This window comes from Vitis riparia, chromosome 1 (genome assembly GCF_004353265.1).
Source record: "Vitis riparia cultivar Riparia Gloire de Montpellier isolate 1030 chromosome 1, EGFV_Vit.rip_1.0, whole genome shotgun sequence".
Taxonomy (NCBI): domain Eukaryota; kingdom Viridiplantae; phylum Streptophyta; class Magnoliopsida; order Vitales; family Vitaceae; genus Vitis; species Vitis riparia.
The window spans coordinates 2,330,727-2,348,671 of NC_048431.1; the positions used below are offsets into that span (position 1 = coordinate 2,330,727).

Below are 17,945 nucleotides of genomic sequence, written 5' to 3' on the forward strand. Positions count from 1 at the left end.
TATTAGAATAATTTAAGTAAACGTTTCTCTTTCAGTCGTTTGAAGCTGCGTTGGGTGGTGGGCGTTTTTGCCAAATCGTGTTGAAGTCATGCTCGTAGACTCTTCCAAAATAAATCATTTTAATTATAATAAAATATTAATATAAAAATAAAACTTGATTGACAATTAAGAAAAAATAATAATATTATACTCTTATTTTTCACGTCTATTTAATTGATTACATTTATAATTATTTTTTATTTTAAGAAAAGTACAAAAAGAAACAAACAAAAATACGACGTGGAATTATTTTTCGGATTTATTTAGGTAATTACATTAATTAATATTTCTTATTTTAAGAAATGTACGGAACTCTCAGCCATTTATGGGGTTGCCCTAATTTAATGAACTTCTAGAACTTTATAAGACCATTTTTAATTATTAATTAAATCGATCAAAAATTATTTCAAAAATTCCAACCAAATTAATTTTAAAATAAAATTCAACCAATGGTTGGTGTGGCAGACTTTATTGAAATTCCAAATTGCCTTAGATTAGTGAATATTCCATCATCATGTTCATAATCCAATTTGCCTTGCTGTGACGTTGTTACAAAATATTCCATCATTTGGCCCCATACACACATTGGAGTAGCCATTTTTCATACTCGTATCATTTTTTTCCCCCTTGTGAACATACTTTTTTAAATTCAACTAATAAAACGTTTGAAAAATATTTGAGCTCCTTCTAGAATCATTTTAAAATTTATTTTTAGAAACAAAATTTGTTTAGGGACTAGAATATAAAAAGCAAATTTCGCAACTTAATACTTTCTATTTATATACAATGTTAAAAATTTTGAAATATTTTTTATATTTTAGTTATTTTATGAGAATACGAAAAACTTAAAAACACACCTATTTGATAACTATTTTTAAAAATAATTATAAAAAGTAGTTTTTACTCTGCTTTTTATATAACAAAAGTAAAATCTAAATATTTTTAATATTTAAAATATTTAAAATATATTTTAAAAATAATTTTTATATGTAATATTTTATTTTTAATCATTTTACATATTTATTTAATTATTTCTTAAAACATTCCTAAGAAAAAAAATGAACACAACAAAAAATATGTTTTTGAAAATATCTTATTTTCTTTTTTTAAGAACAAAAAATAGAAAATAGTTTTTTTTTTTTTTTTCTGCAAAACATGCTTCTTGTGTTTTTTTATTATGAAAAATATAAAACTATTTTAAAAAATAATTCTCAAACAGACCATTTAAATTTGGTTTAAAAAAAAAAATCGTTTTTAGTTAAAAGTTTATCAAATTAAAAAATTAGATCATGTTTGAGAGTATTTTCCAAAAATAGATTTTGAGAAATAAATTTTTTTTATTTATTATGTCAAAGTTTTCAAAAAAAAAAAACATTAATATACAAAAAGATAATTGAAACTACCTAAAATTTGTTCTAAAAAACATGTTCTCAAAATAAATTCTCAAAAACAAAATTATTTATAATTTCTAAGTCGAAAAACTAATTTATGTTCGAATTTAAAAAAATAATTTTTAAACATAATCTCATTTTATAATTTAGAAAACACAACAGCATTTTTAAGAATAATTTTTAAAATAGGGAAAAATGTCACCGTACTCTAATTTTCCTCTGCGATAACTTCTTTGGCTCAACCTCTTTATTTTATTGTGATGGAGAAGTTTCATGAGAGAAAGGAGTATCATCCAAAGGGATGAAAAGGTAGTATGAATTCAAACATTTGGGTAAATGACGAAAGCCCAAGACCATATGCCACCCAATGGATCTCACTTTCATACATCCAAATATTCTTTCTAGAAAGCACACATCAAAGTTAACAAGTTGTTGCAAAACTTGAAATTAGTTTCCCTCCCACGGGGTTCCATCGCACTTTCTCTTCATTAAACTTCTTTAAACTTTCATACTAAAAATTTTGGCCAATTCCGATCTCACTCCGCTTTCTTTTCATTAACATTTCATATGAGGATTAGTTCAAGGCTACGGGATTAAATCATATTATATGATAATCAATTGATATCTGATAAAGATAAAATAAATCTTTGTCATCACATATCGAAATAATTGATATTTAGAATTTTATAAAAATAATATTTTTTATTTTTTATTTTTTTCATTTTAATATCGTTAGTGTATGATGTCTTCGTCAATAATATACCATTTATGTTTCCTTTTCAACCAATTTTTCTTCTTTATTTTATTTTATTCTTTTAATTTTCTAATAACCAAACATGACTTTTCTTTTTCTTTCTTTTTTGTTATATTCCTTATAGAAGATTCCATTTTTTTCTTATAATAATATTTTAAAGAATTAAATTGATCAATATATATATATATATATATATATATATATATATATATATATATATATATATATATATATATATATATATAATCTTTATATTTGTAAATTTAATCTCTTTCATGTTTTTCTTGATAAATAACTTTTTGACGTAAATATCCTTAATTATTTCAAATATTTGCATATTACACTTAAAATAAATAGTTATTTTTACAAATAATAATAATAATAATAATAATAACAACATTTTTATCAAAATGTAACCAAAAAAGAATAAAAGATTAGATTTTTAAAATTAGGTTTTCAATGACCCTTTTAATCAAATAACTCTATTTTAAATCATATTTAATACATCTTTTCAAATTCATGAACACATAATAAACTCCCTCATACTTTTCAAAGTTTTTAAAAGAACGTGAAAAAGACTTCAAATTTTTCTTAATGTCAAGGGAGCATAATTTTATTTAATTAATTTTTAAAATATATATATAAAAAAACTAATTTTATTTTAAGAGAAAAATAGCAACCACGTCAAGGGAAATGAAGATTGAAATGGTTAAGGTGACCCATCATTTTCAAAATGCTAAGAATATTGAAATGGTCCGTTGTCCATTTGGGACCCAACCATCTTTGACTAATCCCCAATGACCCCAATTTGTAGGTGGATGACCAGGTAAAACTTAAAAGTTCTCAAATGCTTGGCTTTGCCTCCGCCTTGTGTCCATGAAACATTGGCGTCCAAGTAGGGTTGGAACTTGGAGACCTACACGGTTGGTTCGCATCATCCATCAATTCAAACCTAAACCGAATTCTAGTATGAGGTATTTATGGTATGGGAGTAATTCAAGAAAGTGTTTCTAATATTTTTAACACTTGAATGATAAAAATTTTCAAGTATTATAAATATTAAAAATAATTTCTAACATCACTATCAAACGGGCTCTTAATCTATATTTTATTTCTCTAAATTCAAATTGAATTCTTATTAATTGACTTAATTAGATTAAATTCAAGTTAATAAGGTTTTATGATTTAAATTTTATTTATAATATTTTATAAAACCTTTTTTTTCTTTATATTCATGCCAAATTTTAAAGGATTAATTCGATAACATTTCAAAATAATAGCAAAAAAGAAGAAAAGAAAAAAAGAGTGGGCTATGACTCACTAATTTGAGAAAAAAAACATAAATAAGTTTTATTTTCGTTTATTTAAAAATTTTTTTAATAAATGAATTATTTATAAATTAGATAATTATTTTCTAAAATGATCTTTTTACTTACTATGTAAATAATAATAATTTAACAACTAGAGACATAAATGTTTAACAATATCTCCCTTTCAATTCTAGTTTTTTAGTAACCATGAAACCTTATTTAGGATTTTTTTTTTTCTTCATAAACAAACATTATTAGGAATGTTGAATAACAATAAAGTAAGAAAATTTTAAAATTTAAAATACAATTAAAACCAAAATATTTAAAAATTAAATACAATTAAAACTAAAAAAGAATTAAAAATAAAACATTGACTCCTTTTTTTTTTTTTAAATGGTGTAATTTACCAGTGAAGTGAAAGTTAATATTTTATTTTTATATTTTTAACTTTTATATTTTCTTCTAAAAAAATTCTTATTTCATTATTGGTGTCAACCAGTAAATTTTTTATTAAAAAAGATAAAAAGATGAAGAGATTTATGTAATATAAAATAATAGAATTGTGAAAGATTTTATTTATCACTCCAAATCCTATATAATTTTTTCACAATGATTTGTACATCATATTATGTAATAAATATTTATAATATATTTATTTGTACTTAAAATGAAAATATTTTTAAATTGATAAAGATGAAACTAATTTATAAAATTTGAATTTTTTTCTGTATTTTTAAAATTAGTGTGATAAAACTCACTTTTTCAAAAAAGTAAAAACTAAATTTATCAAAAAAAATTAAAATAAACAAATATATAGGGGGTAACATATATTATAAATATTATTTTAGGTTAGGTTAGAATTGGGATCATCCAAATCTTAATTTTAGCCTAATTCAAATGGAGTCCGAGTCTAAAAAACATTAATATAAGCCAAATCTAAGAATTAAAAATGATTGTCTAAATTTACCCTAATATTGGATTGGGTTCGATCCACGGTCTAAAAAATTTAATGTAAGCTCAACCTAAGAATTAAAAATGATTGTCTAAATTTACTCTAATATTGGATTGGGTTCGATAGTCTAAAAAATTTATGTAAACTTAATGTAAAAATTAAAAATGATTATACGAACTTATCATAATTTCGGATTGGTTTGTTATAATCCAACCAATCCACCCAAATTGTAGCCGGCGTTCAAGGCCATTTGTTAAGCTTGTGTAGAAGGGCATGGAGAAAGTGCCAAAGCTTAAAAGTTGAAAGGAGAGACAAAAGCACAATGATGTTGTGGTCATCCCCCCAATAGGACCAACACCCACAACATTTCTGAGACTCACGGCTCACCTATGTTTGTTTACACTATAGGACAAATTCCGTACACTTTTTAAATAGTTTTTGGTCTGCATGACCCTAGCTTGATGGTTTGGTACGATTATTTTGAATGTTGGGTCACCTAATTTTTGGGTTTTGATTGAAGCTAGGGAAGGGGATTAGAAGTTATGTTTGACCCACTAATGGGTTTTTTTTTATTCTCTTATCTTCTTACTTCTTAATCAAACATTTGACTTTAACCAAATGTTTAGTTTAAGCTTAGATTTCTTTTTTTTATGGTTTTCATCGACTAATTTAATAAAATCAATTAGAGTCTATTTGAGTGATATTATTGAATCTTGTTTGGAATAATTTTTAAAATTTTAAATGCAGCTTTAGATATCAAACACATTGGTTAAATAGAATTTTCAGACTTGAGTGTCACGCTCTACTTTTTCTCTTATCATAAATAGAAATTAAATATTATTTCAAATATACCCTTAATTAAATTAATATCATATCTTTTGTCACGATGCCATTTAAATTAAATCAATACATTTTTGTCTCATTTGCATCTTCCTTTTTTATCCATGCTTATCTTTCATCCACATGATATGTTATATTAATACATACTATTTATATTATATGGTATTAGTTAAGTGTTCATCTTATCCATTGGGTTTCTTAATTTTAGTTTCTATGCTTCTAGAAAGTAAAATGAATTAAGTTGCTTAGGGTTTATTTGAGAATTATTTTTTATAATAGTTTTTTATCTTTCAAAACAAAAAATATAGAAACATATTTAATAATTAAAAACTGTTTTCTATTTTTTGAGCGTTATTTTAAAAAATAATTATATAAATATGTAAAATGATTAAAAATAAAGCACTACATATAAATTATTTTTAAAATATATTTAAAGATATTAAAAATATTTTAAGTTTTCAAAGAGACTCATGTTCTACAAAAATCAGAGAATTGTTTTTAAAAACTATTCTAAAAAACTAAAAACTATTTTTCAAAATTATTTTCGCAACAATTATCAAACATACCCTTATTTTTCTTTGATGTTCGCATATCTTCTATATATATAATAGAAAAATATTATTAATTAATTTTATAACTGGTTTCATAAAAGTATTAAGAAAAAAAAAAGAATAAGAATAATAATTTTCTCATGCTTCATTTACCACTAAAAATATGAAAAAAAAAATATTCCATGGTTATTGTTCTCTTCTTAATTTCCATTTCTATGAATTCATAGCATCATTAAATGAATTGAATTAACTTTTATTTTTGAATTTTATACTTTCCTTATATATGCCATGATTTAAATTGTAATTTTTAATTTATGGGATTGTAAAAACTTATTTATGCAATTTCTAAAATTTTTGTACTTCAATCTTTATGTTAAACTCACGGTTGAGTTATTTCATAAAGCTAACACATGGCATTAAAACTAAGTTATAAGTTGCTATCACAAGTCACATAATCTTGAGGATATTCGTTAGAAATGGAAATATTTTGGCAAATCAAATTGCAGGGCCACTCTGATGAAAGGCAATCCAGTGATAAAAGACAGGTTGAGTGACATCAATGCTAACCATTTTTGGGCCATCTAATTGGAATTGTCAACATTGGAGACTTGAATTCACTGCCCCAACAACCCCCACTAAATTAAACTGGTTTTCAAGGAGAAGTATGGCCTTGTACAAAATCCAACTATGATGGGGTTGGTTTGATGAATAAGGGGAGTAGGATGATAGAAAAAACAAACCCTAATGGAGTTGTTCTGATGACAATCAGAAAAATTTGTATTAAGTGAAAAAAATCATAGAGGACAGGGTCCAGAGATCTTCCCCACATAAGGACACCTGGATTCTGGATGACCTTTATTTGAACAGTTACTCCCACTTGAAAAATGTCCTTTTCACAATCATCACACCTGCTAATTTGTATGCATGTTTTGCATAGGTTTGGTCCAATCCCCATTTTGGTTCTAATATTTGATTATTCTAATTTTCAATGCCAATGATACAAGTCATACAACAACTCAAATACCCATCTGGGTTTCAATGTAAATTTACATATTCTTTCCCACTTAGTTCATGGAATTAGTGACATATATACTAGATTAAGATCAATGAGGTTCAATTAGCCAGTCCAACCCACAACAAAATTGAGTCAGCATTTCCTTTTGGGGGATGGCCTTAATATGAATTTTTGGAACTTTTCATCTTTCTCATAAAAAAAATAGTAAAGGTTTTGTTGATGATTTGGTAGAAATTGACTTCCCTTATAATAAATAACCGCACATCATATCAAATGATGTTGGGGCTTCTGGACAGGAGTGTGTGTGGCCTACCTGTACACCCACCAAGGGAAAAAAACAAATGATGTCCAAGAAATCTCTATTTGAACAAGCGTAACGGCATGAATGGTGGATCTATGGCACGTTACATCATCTTCTCCATCACCAAGTACTATATGGTTTGTGATATTATTAATCAAGAGAAAGTTGACAATATAATAAAAACTATTTAAAAAAGAAAAAGGAAAAAGAAATGGGAGTTATGTATGGCTTTATATACACATCAAAACCTTGGACAATTTTGAAGGCCAACATATGGAGGAAGATAAGAAAAGAGATGCTTTCAGTGTATAACTGGAAAGAGACATGGGTTGTCCCTTCTGTGAGGCTCTTTCCAGAAAGGAACTAGTAGAAAAAAATCAAAAGAGAGAAGATTACAATATGGGATGGGAATGTTACATGTGTATACGTATGCTTTAGTGATGGCCCCATGAAGATGACAGGCCTTGGCAGCAAGCACTAGTGTGGAGATTGATTTTACCAATAGTGAATAGAAATATTTGGCCATCATGAGGGGATGAACCCAAGAGTCTAGACTTGAGAAGAAAGAGCCAATGAATTAATGATCAATGTTCATAGACTTTAGACCTTATCATCAGTGTGTGAGGAAGTCCGTTAAACATGTTTTTTGGGGTAGACACATTGTAGTACGTCTTGCAGTGGTAGGGACTTGATCTGATGACTTGTTTCTCTCATGACTTCTTGTCAATGGTCTTATCTCATTAAGGTTTGGGGGTTTGGCCAAAGATGACTTCTACTTAACTTTTTGCCTCCTTGGTGTTCATTGAGCTTCTCCACCCCATGTTTAGGGTCATCCGTTGATTTATATAGCATGGTCAAGTAGACTAATCTCGTGATTGCCTTGCACGATGGGTCTCATGTTCTGGGCTAGGTGTGGCTTGTCCTTACCTTAGGAAGTCCAGCCTCTCTTCCACGAATATTCTCTCATGGAGCTTGTTGGGTGGGACAAGGAGATGGGATCGGGTTTAAATTCCTATCCCACCTTTGGATATGGGAAGTGAAGATGCGAAATTTTTTTTACTTCTAATGGAAACCGAAATTTTTTCTTGGATTATAGCCAATTTTTGCGCATTGTGTGGCATGAGGGGCAAAGTTAGGAAAGAGGTTGAGGGGGAATTAAGTAGCCTGTTGGTTAGAAAAATTTAGAATCATCCGATCAAATCCTACTACCATTAATAGTTTTTTCAAAATTTCAGGAGAGGTATGTGCCCCTCCTAAACAGTAAACACTGCCTGGCTCCATCAATGTTTGGCATAGTGGTAGTGTGCTTTTTACAGACTTTTTCTCAATCCTAAGTCTGCAACTTTCAGCGTTTTATTCTTTTTGGCCAAGCTGCTAAGTCGATTGAGTTTATTGGTGATTACTTAGGAGTTAGGAAGAGGAACTTCTAAGCGCCGGAGGTGGAGCTTTCCTGATTTTATATGGCTCCAAGAAGGGTGAGAAAATGGTCATATGAATAAGTTAAATCCCTTAAACAAATAGTCATATTGAAGCAAGCCAAACATCAACCATGGATATCAAATCTTTAGAAAATAGTATCTTATCTTATTTTGTCCAGACCCTTTTGGAATGCTTAAAAATGAGATAGAAGGCTTGGTTTTGAAGGTGGTGGAGCCTGTAGAGAGTAAAGGCATGCAGCTGTACAAGGACACTGTGCATAAATAGGGAGAATTTATGTGTATTTGTGTATGGACTGTGGCATTGATCCCCACAAGCAGGCGTCAACAAAAATGGAATAGTTCAAGTTGACTTGCTCACTGAGAAAAGATAAAAGGTGGTGGAAATACAACAGAGGTGATAATAATTACAGTAGGGATTATAGTGAATGATGGAGTCAACAAAGTAAGACTACTTCATTGCATTTGTTAATTACCTTTCATGCTATTTTTGACTTTCATTATACTCTTTGGGATTCAAGACTCCACAATTCTTGAACTTTTCACATTCAATTCAAATGTTTGAATTCAATCATTTATTTGTTTATCTTAAATAATTAAGATGAACGTAAAAGGCTACACCAAAAGCTAATGAGCATAAATAGAAAAAACAATCTCTTATTCAATTTTTATTATAAAAAAGACAAACAACATCCATAGAAATACAGATTTTACTTTTAGTTTTAGAGTTTGTACAAAATTTAAAACTTATTATTTAATAATTTAAATTGATTTTAAATTCAATTATTATTAAGTTGTTGACTTAAAATTTATTATTTATTTTTTATTTTAAGTATTAATATTGTTTGATAAAATTAATTTAAATTTTATTTTAAATCATCGAATTAACATATTTATCTTTATTAATTTTAACTAATATTTATATTTTCACTAATCTTAAATAATAAATTTATTTGTTAAATATTCATGTTTAAAATATTATATAAGCATGAGATAATTATAAAAATATTTATTATAAAATATTAGTTGTGGATGCGGTCAAAGTTGAAAAATATATTTTCATTAAACATGGTAAATGAGGTAAAAAGAGTTTGAAGATTAAAAATAAATTAATTATTTTAATTTAATACTTAAAGTTATTTTTGACTTTTAAGTTACTATGTTAAGTTATTTTATTGAATATATTTAATTTACTTAATGACTTAAATTAAATGTTTAAATTATATCAAGTCATTAAATTTATTTACCAAACATTTAGATAGAGTTTGACCAAGCCTACCATATAAAATATGCTCTATAAGGGATGACATATATGTAATATTTAGGCATTAAATTAAACCTTCTTTTATTTTATTGATAAATATTAATATATTTCTATATTGTTGGATTTAGGATTAGGCTTTGGGTAGAAGTTAAATTATGATCAAAATGGGTGTGCTTAATGATGACTTAATGCACAAAGACTTAAAATGATTAAAAGTTTGATCATATTAAAAACCCGTTTAATAATGATTTTAGGAAACACATTTAATATTTTAATACTTAAAAATTTTCATCATTCAAATATTAGAAATGTTAAAAACGTTTTCTAAAATTGCTTTTAAATACACTCTTAAATTATTAAGTTTTTATCAAAGTGATTTTAAACTTTAATTAAGTGATAATATTAAATTATTTTTTAAAAAATATTTTATATATTTCATGACTTTAAATTAGGTCATTATAGTTTTATTACGGGATTAAGTTGATTTACCAAATATTTCTTACGAATGGTCGAGGATGACTCCAGAATGACTTGAGCCTTGACCAAGATGGCTTGAGGTTGGCTTGACACGTTTAGATTCCTAGAAAGACAAATTTGTTTGTAGCTTTGCCTTGCCTTCTAGTCGGGATTTAAATTTGACCATTGACTCAAAACCTAACTGAAGTTTCCTCGAAAATTTCAAAACAAAGCCTGGCCTAATCTGCATCTAAGCCCATCTTGAGCCCAACCTGATCCCTTTAGGGCAAGGCTTGGGCTAATTTTTAAGCATGAGCCTAGCCCATGGGCTAGCTTGAGCTCGGTTGGAGGATTAAAGCCCAAAAATGTCCATAAACATTAAAAATGGAATGAAAAGAAATCCATAATGAAATGGGATTTAGACTCTTGTAAAAACTGGAAAATTTGAGACATCAACTATCGAGTCAAAATTTTTATTATTTTTATTTATAAACATCAGAATTGGCTTCGGGCTGGGCTGCTCAAACCCGGCCGGATGGCCTGTCTGGGCCTAGCTAAAGACAGCTTGATCAAGGCCCGAACCCCAACCAAGAGGGCTCGAGCCCAGCTTGTCTACATGCCTATGCTCTATCCCGATATAAAAAAATTGAAAGCCCATCCCATATAACATGAATAATACCCAAAAATGCTAGAATTTCAAAACTCAACCGAGTCCACTCAGATGTGCCAAGCCAACGAGTCAACACAGCCAATGCATGACTCGTTCTTTTTCTATTGCTGACTCAGTGTCCTTTGTTTATATCCGAATCATTATATAGCCAAATTTCTCAATCTCATAGTTTTTGAATTTGATCTTCACACATCCACATGGATTCACTCAGAGTCTCAGCTGCAGTAAGACTGCAAGACCCATTTCTGATGTGAAGGTAAAACCCTAATTTCTTTCTCAACTACACACACAAGCTATGCACAGCACATACTTAGGCTCATCTATAACTCTCAGGAGTAAAGGGTCTCTCTTTTTTTCCTTCGATGATCATTCTTACTTGTTCAATGAAAGATTTGATAGAACCCCATTAACATCATCATCATCATGTTGTGCTTGCTGTGGTGCTAATTTTATCCACGGGGTGCCCATAAACCCTGGTTTCTTGTATGGGTTAAGGCAGTCCACTTTAATTCAATGGGCTCCTTCTAGGAGGTTGATATTGGGTGCTGGGGACAGGTATTATTGCCGGCTTCCAGATCGAGGTTGTTATGAGGTGTGTTGCACTCTCAAGGAAAGGAGTGGCAATGGGGGAGGTGGGAGGAGGAGAAGGGGGAAAATTGAGTGTATGGTTTCGGAGGGGAAGAGTGGAAGACGTCATTTGGGTGGTGAGGCTGATGCCGAGGCAGTGCTCAGCTTGTTGAGTGAGGAAGTGAGTGAGAGATGTTATGGTGCTAGAGAGACACATTGGAGTTCGTATGAAAGAGTGCGAGCAGAGAAGAGAGGCGATTTGGGTAATGAATGTTACAGGAGAAAGAAGAAAAATGTTGGGTTGGGTTCTTTGGAGTGCAGTTCAAAGCGTGAATCTCAGTCAATTATAGTTGGGTCAAGGGAAGAGGGTCATAGAAGGAGAGAGGAAAAGGAAGCTTCTGTGAGAATTGAAAATCGGGGGCTACGGAAAGAAGGTTCTAGTTGTTCATCTTATTACTCACTTTCATCTTTGGGTGACTCTGAGAGCAACACGGGCGATATTGAAGGCAACCAAGAAGCTCCGGTTAAGCATAGGGGAATTGTGAGAGAATCATCAAGTGGGTATAAGAAGGATTCATGGAAGACTGAAGAGAAAAATGTTGACAGTGAAGTGGTGGAGAAGTTTGAGAAGCAAAGAGATGAGGCAGAAGGATATGGGGAAGTTGCCAAATGGGGAAATACTTCAGTGGGGTCTTATGTGGTGGGGAGTGGTGTTGAGTGGGAGAGGAGAAAGAAGTCCGAGAAGAAGCTTGCTGAAGTATCAATCGAGCAAACTGAATCTATGGAGGAAACCTCAGAAATGGATTCAAAAGTATCACAGATCCATGAAAGCGGTTTTGGAATGTCTTCTGGCTCCCGCAAGCAATTCCATGGCAGGGGAGAGAAGTTGACTGTGGCAGGGAATTTAGACGAGGAAACAAGAAAGCAATATGGTCAGAAAGGTAAACTTGTCATTGGACAGTCAGAGTCTGGACGAAAATACCAAAGGCTAACTGAATCGTCAGAAGTCCAGGGTAGTGATGTTGAAAGAACTTCTGGATCTCAGAAGCAATTCAGTGGCAGTGAAGAAAATGTAACCACTGCTAAGAATTTGGTCCAGGGAAGAGGAGAAGAACATGGTAAAAAAGATGCCCATATCACTGTCCAAGACAAATTAAAAAGAAACTCTCAGCAGTTCAGTGAAACATCGAGGACTCAAGAGGTAGATGTCAGAAATACCTCCACTTCTCTGAGGCAGTCAGGAACCACAATGAAGAACTGGAATGAAAATTCAACTTCATTCCTGGGCTCGGTTCAGAAGACAAAAGGGCAACAGCACCAAACAGGCGAATGGATCACTGGAGGAATTAACTCTAGAAGAAATTTTCAACAATTCACCGAGATCTCAGATATTCATGATAGTGATGTCCGTAACAATAGCATTTCACAGACACAATATGAAACTAGAATGAACAAGCAGGAGGGAAATTGGAACTTGGTTTCCAGTTCACGTCCAGAAGCAAAAGAGCAACACTTGCAAACAGATAAAACAACTATTAGGAGAAATGAGTCCAGCAAAGGATACCAAGATGCCACAAGCATGTCAGTGGTTCATGCTAGTACTACTGAAACAGGTGCCAACCCTCAAAGGACTTCTGAAAAGAGAGTGAGCAATCAAGAAGCTAATTTGACGTCAGTTGTGAAATCAGTTGAGGAAACGAGAGAAAGATATTATCAAGCTGATGAAAGATTGGTGCAAACTAGATCAAGAGAAGAGGTTGAAAAGCCTTCTAAACAATTGCATTTTATTGAGTCTGCACCAGGGGATTCCTCCAGTTCCCAAGCATCTCTGAATTTGGTAGCCCAGGCTAGAGTGCAACAAATTGCTGCAGAGGAAAGAGATAAGACAAGTTCACAGGCAACATTGAAGCCTCCACCATTTCAGTCGGTAGAAAGAGGTCCACTGCATGTGGAACTGACTTCTGGCTTTGCAGCTCAAGAGGTTTCTGGTGAAACTCCAGAAAGTGGCTTTAGTGCCTCATCTACACTCCCTCCAATGAGAAGTCCAACTTGGCAGCGGGAACCACATGGTGAAGCTAGAAGAGGTGAAATTTATGGGGAGCCTCTGAATGTTGCCCCTGGAGATGTATTGGTTTCAGCTGATCGTTTAGAGAAATCCTCCATGCACTTTGTGGGAGAGTTTGTTGAGAAGGTAAGGCATGATGTGTTCACATCTGAAATCCAAAAAGAGAGAGTTTCTGAAGCAAATTTGCTGTACAAAGGTGAGGTCCCTGAGAAACATAAGCAAAAGGGTTCGAGTCATTATGGTTCTGAAAACTTGCAGTTGAAGGAGCATGACTCAAGGCGTTCATCTGGGGCTGCTGGAACAAAGGGGCCTTCTGACGAAATGTGGGATGTAGCAAATCCTTCTCTTCAGGAACCTCCCAAGACAGAAGCAGAAGAGGGCACTGCAACAACTGGGACTGCCATCATAAGGAGAACTGGAAGGTCCTTTTGGAGTGTCATTGCAGACATAGTCCGAATGCGGTGGGTCTCACATTCTGAAACCCATAATTCAGCCATGAAGTCGGGTGGAAGGAGTTCATCAAATGAGTCTGCTGGCAGTGATGCATGGTTTTCTGGTTGTGAGCCAGATGAGCACAATGACGAGAATGCAAAAAGGGAAAAAAGAAGCGTGCAACAAGAATCCATATCTAATGATCAGCCTCAACTGGGAAAAACTCCCACTCTAAATCAAGGAGAAGGGTCTCAAGCAACAAGCACAAAGGACCAAAAAAAGCATGAACTGGACATGCCATCTTCTAGTATTTTAGAAAGTGGCTTAGTGCTCAAAAGCAATTCCTCTGCATCTGGGAAGGAAAGTCTTGGTTGGTATGAAAATGCAGAGAGTTTTCAAGGTTCCCCTTCAAGCTCTGCAGTGGTGGAATCAGCGTTACCAACACCCAGTAGGGACATAAGAAGATCTCCCACTGTGGAAGAAATCTCAAGTAGTACTAAACCTGTTGGATCTGGAAGTGGCTCAATGGAGGGGATGGATCAAAAAGCTGATGTACCATTGACTGAAATGTCAGGGACTGAGGGGAAAGATGGGGAGTTGAAAAGGAGAAAACTTCAAAGGAACAAGCAGGTATTGAAAGATCAATTTGATGAATGGGAAGAGGCATATGTACTTGAGAATGAGCAGCGTAAGATTGATGAAATGTTCATGAGGGAAGCATTGTTGGAAGCCAAAAAGGCTGCTAATGCTTGGGAGGTGCCTGTTGGGGCTGTGCTGGTACAGCATGGCAAAATTATCGCCCGTGGATGTAACCGGTAAGTTTTACCAGTTCAGACTTCTATTATCTTATTTGGATACTTGCTTGGAGTGATTTATACCATGTATATTTCAGAGTGGAAGAGTTAAGGGACTCAACTGCCCATGCAGAAATGATTTGTATACGGGAGGCTTCAAACCTACTCCGGACATGGAGGCTTTCGGTAGTATCACCATGTTCTTGGATTCTTTTGTGTTCAATTCAGTTCGATATTTTTACTTGATGACCTTTTGATTATTTTAAAGTGCCATTAGTTGTGTGTAATTTGGTCCCTATTCCCTATATGTCTGAAGATGATTCTTAAAGTTTGCACCAGTACTGCTATTATTTTATTATTATTATTATTATTGACAGGCACCAGTAGTGCTATTATATATTCATCTTTTAGGCAAGTAGATTGCTAACGAGTACCAAATAACTGATCTCTATATAAGGTTTCTGAACCCCAAATGGAACTGAACTCAGCACTCAGTATTGGTAGCTATAGCTCCTTGAAGACTTAAAAGCAGGATATTTAACTGCTTGGTTGGACAAGGTAGACATGGGAGGTAGTGCTGATTTAGAAGCAATACAGACAAATGGTTAGGTTGACTAGTGAATGTCCAGGAAATATTTTTATCATACTTGCATTTAAAATCCTTGGAACTATAAATTATTATTTGGAGAAAAAAGGAAAAATCATTTATTGGAAAGAAGATCTATAATATTATTATTTTAGGCAACAATACCCATAAAAGAAAAAAAAATATTATTTTAGGCAACAAAGTTTGATGCATGAAAATTGATCTGTAGGTAAGCAGTGGCTTTAGCCAAATACATCCTCCGAGTAATTAAAGTATTAAACCAGCAGGCAGTCAATACCTATCCATTTTTGAAACACATTAGTTAATACTGAAGTTGTTTTTCACTTGTACAGGACCTGGATTTGAAAGTAGAAATGGTTTAAAAAGCTGGGTCCTTGAATTTGAAAATACTGGTGGATCAGTCTGGGATTTTGCAAGTCCCTATTGTTGGTTTAAATTCAATTTTTGTTTCATAGTTAGTTTCTGACTCCCTGCTGAAAGATGGAACATGCAAACAAGCCTATATGAACATAAGTTGTATATCTGTTATAAAAAACATAATTTGTATAAGAAACTTATGAAATAAAGTTCTCAATGATCATAAATAAAGTAGTTGGACCGTATATTTCCTAGTTACTGGTGATCATTATCAGCTATTGCACTGCAGTTATCACTATAATGATTATTATCTATTGCAGCACTTTTTTGGCATATATTGCTGTATTGAAACCTATTGTTTCAATATCCACTATAACTTGAACAATGGTAGTTATTTGAAACATAGAGGAGACTAATTAGATTAAATGCATGCCTTTACTTCTTTTTGCATATTGAAGTTTTGATGCTTTCCCAAAAAGTCATTTATGCTCCTTTCAACCTAATATTCCATTTTTCTTACTGGGAAAAAATACAAAAAAGAAAAACTTAGCATTCCATTTTTTTTCCTCCTTTCAGGAGACTACACTTTATGTAACACTCGAACCATGTCCTATGTGTGCTGGAGCAATACTACAAGCTAGAATTGACACCCTTGTGTGGGGAGCTCCCAATAAGCTTCTTGGGGCTGATGGCAGCTGGATTAGGTGAGCAGTATTTGTGCTTGTCATTATATAGATCATTTTCATTGCATTTACCTGAAAAGTCACTTTAAACCTGGGCCTGTGATTATTAGTGGCACTAGAAGTTGGTCCTGTCTATCTGGGATTCATGAATAAGGACAGCTGGTAGTCTTCAGATGTCTCTGTTTAAACTACTGCAATAAAAAACCAGACTGGTATTTGAGCCAGAAAGGCTTGTGATCTGGTCTTTTTCAGTTGGAGCATTGATTTGATTGGACAGACAGAATTGTAATTGAGTTTGTAAAATCATGGACATGTATCAGTGGCAATAACTCAGTAAAAAGGCGCTTATATCCCATGTTTAGGGTACACTTGCCATGCATTTTAATTTTTTGGTATGATGAATTCTTTTAGGTAGGTTTCACAATTAATTTGCTTACCTGTCACAAAAAGAAAAAGAAAAAAAGAAAAAATGAAAAAAAATCAGGTAGGCCCCTGTAATTTCACAATATACCTAGTTTTTTTTTTCATACCTTTTCTTTCCTTAAGGTGGTTGACTAACGGGTTCTTTGTGAAACTGGCCAGTTCAATTGGTTGAACTGAAATTGAGTAAATGCAATCGTAAACTAATCAAAACAGCATTGAATTGAAAATACTGGTAGAAACAAGCTGATTTCAATTTAATTCATAGAGTGGAGTATTCTTTTTCTTCTGATCTTGTTAGTAACTGAAATTTTGAATATGACACGACTCATTGTGGGAAAAGAGAAGAAATTCTCTGAGGTTGATAATCCCTTAAATGCTGACATGTAGCCCACATTTTGCAGACTTTTTCCTAATGGGGGTGAAGGTGGAAGTGGCTTAGAACTGACAGATAAAACACAAGCTCCAGCCCACCCATTCCACCCAAAGATGACAATTCGGCGTGGGGTATTGGCATCAGAATGTTCAGATGCAATGCAGCAGTTCTTCCAACTCAGGAGAAAGCAGAAGGAAAAGAAACCAGATACGCCAGCCCCACCTTCATGCTTGCCCATTTCAAATCATCCTTCTAAGTTCATGACTAAGATGCATGGCATCTTCCACATGTTCTGTTTATAAGGAATGGGACATGGCACATCTGTTTCTTCAAGCTTGTAAAATCATGTTGCTACATGTATCTAATTTTTTGTATCACTATCTATTTGTATTTCACAGCTTCAGAAAAAGCTCTAAGTGACAGTTTCGGCGAATGCGATAACATGGAATAATAGGATGACAAATTTTAGAAAGAAGTGTGATTGCCTTGAAGGAATTGTAAACAGAGATCATCTCTGTTTTGTAACTGAAGATTAACGCATTTAGTATTTGAGAGATACTGAAACTGGGCAGAAAGAATAACATTAAAACTTAACCACATTCAGCCACAAGATTGAAGGTTGATTGCATCAAACCTAAAGCTAAATTTGGTTTTGTGGTGGAAGG

General features: G+C 32.4%; 1 protein-coding gene across 1 annotated transcript; it reads left to right on the forward strand.

Annotated features, from left to right (window-relative positions):
- The first annotated feature begins 11,143 nt into the window (after nucleotides 1–11,143).
- On the forward strand, nucleotides 11,144–17,755 carry LOC117913408 (tRNA(adenine(34)) deaminase, chloroplastic). Its single transcript, XM_034828417.1, has 4 exons — nucleotides 11,144–14,858; nucleotides 14,936–15,023; nucleotides 16,378–16,505; nucleotides 17,309–17,755. Exons 1-4 carry the CDS (start codon nucleotides 11,275–11,277, stop codon nucleotides 17,580–17,582), a joined length of 4,074 nt encoding a protein of 1,357 aa, XP_034684308.1. The 5' UTR covers nucleotides 11,144–11,274; the 3' UTR covers nucleotides 17,583–17,755.
- The last annotated feature ends 190 nt before the right edge of the window (nucleotides 17,756–17,945 follow it).

Coding starts and splice junctions, on each gene's coding strand:
- LOC117913408 (XM_034828417.1), top strand. CDS start 11,275: ATGCACAGCACATACTTAGGCTCATCTATAACTCTCAGGAGTAAAGGG. Junction 15,024..16,377: donor TCCGGACATGGAGGCTTTCG/GTAGTATCACCA, acceptor TCCTCCTTTCAG/GAGACTACACTTTATGTAAC. Junction 16,506..17,308: donor GCTGATGGCAGCTGGATTAG/GTGAGCAGTATT, acceptor CACATTTTGCAG/ACTTTTTCCTAATGGGGGTG.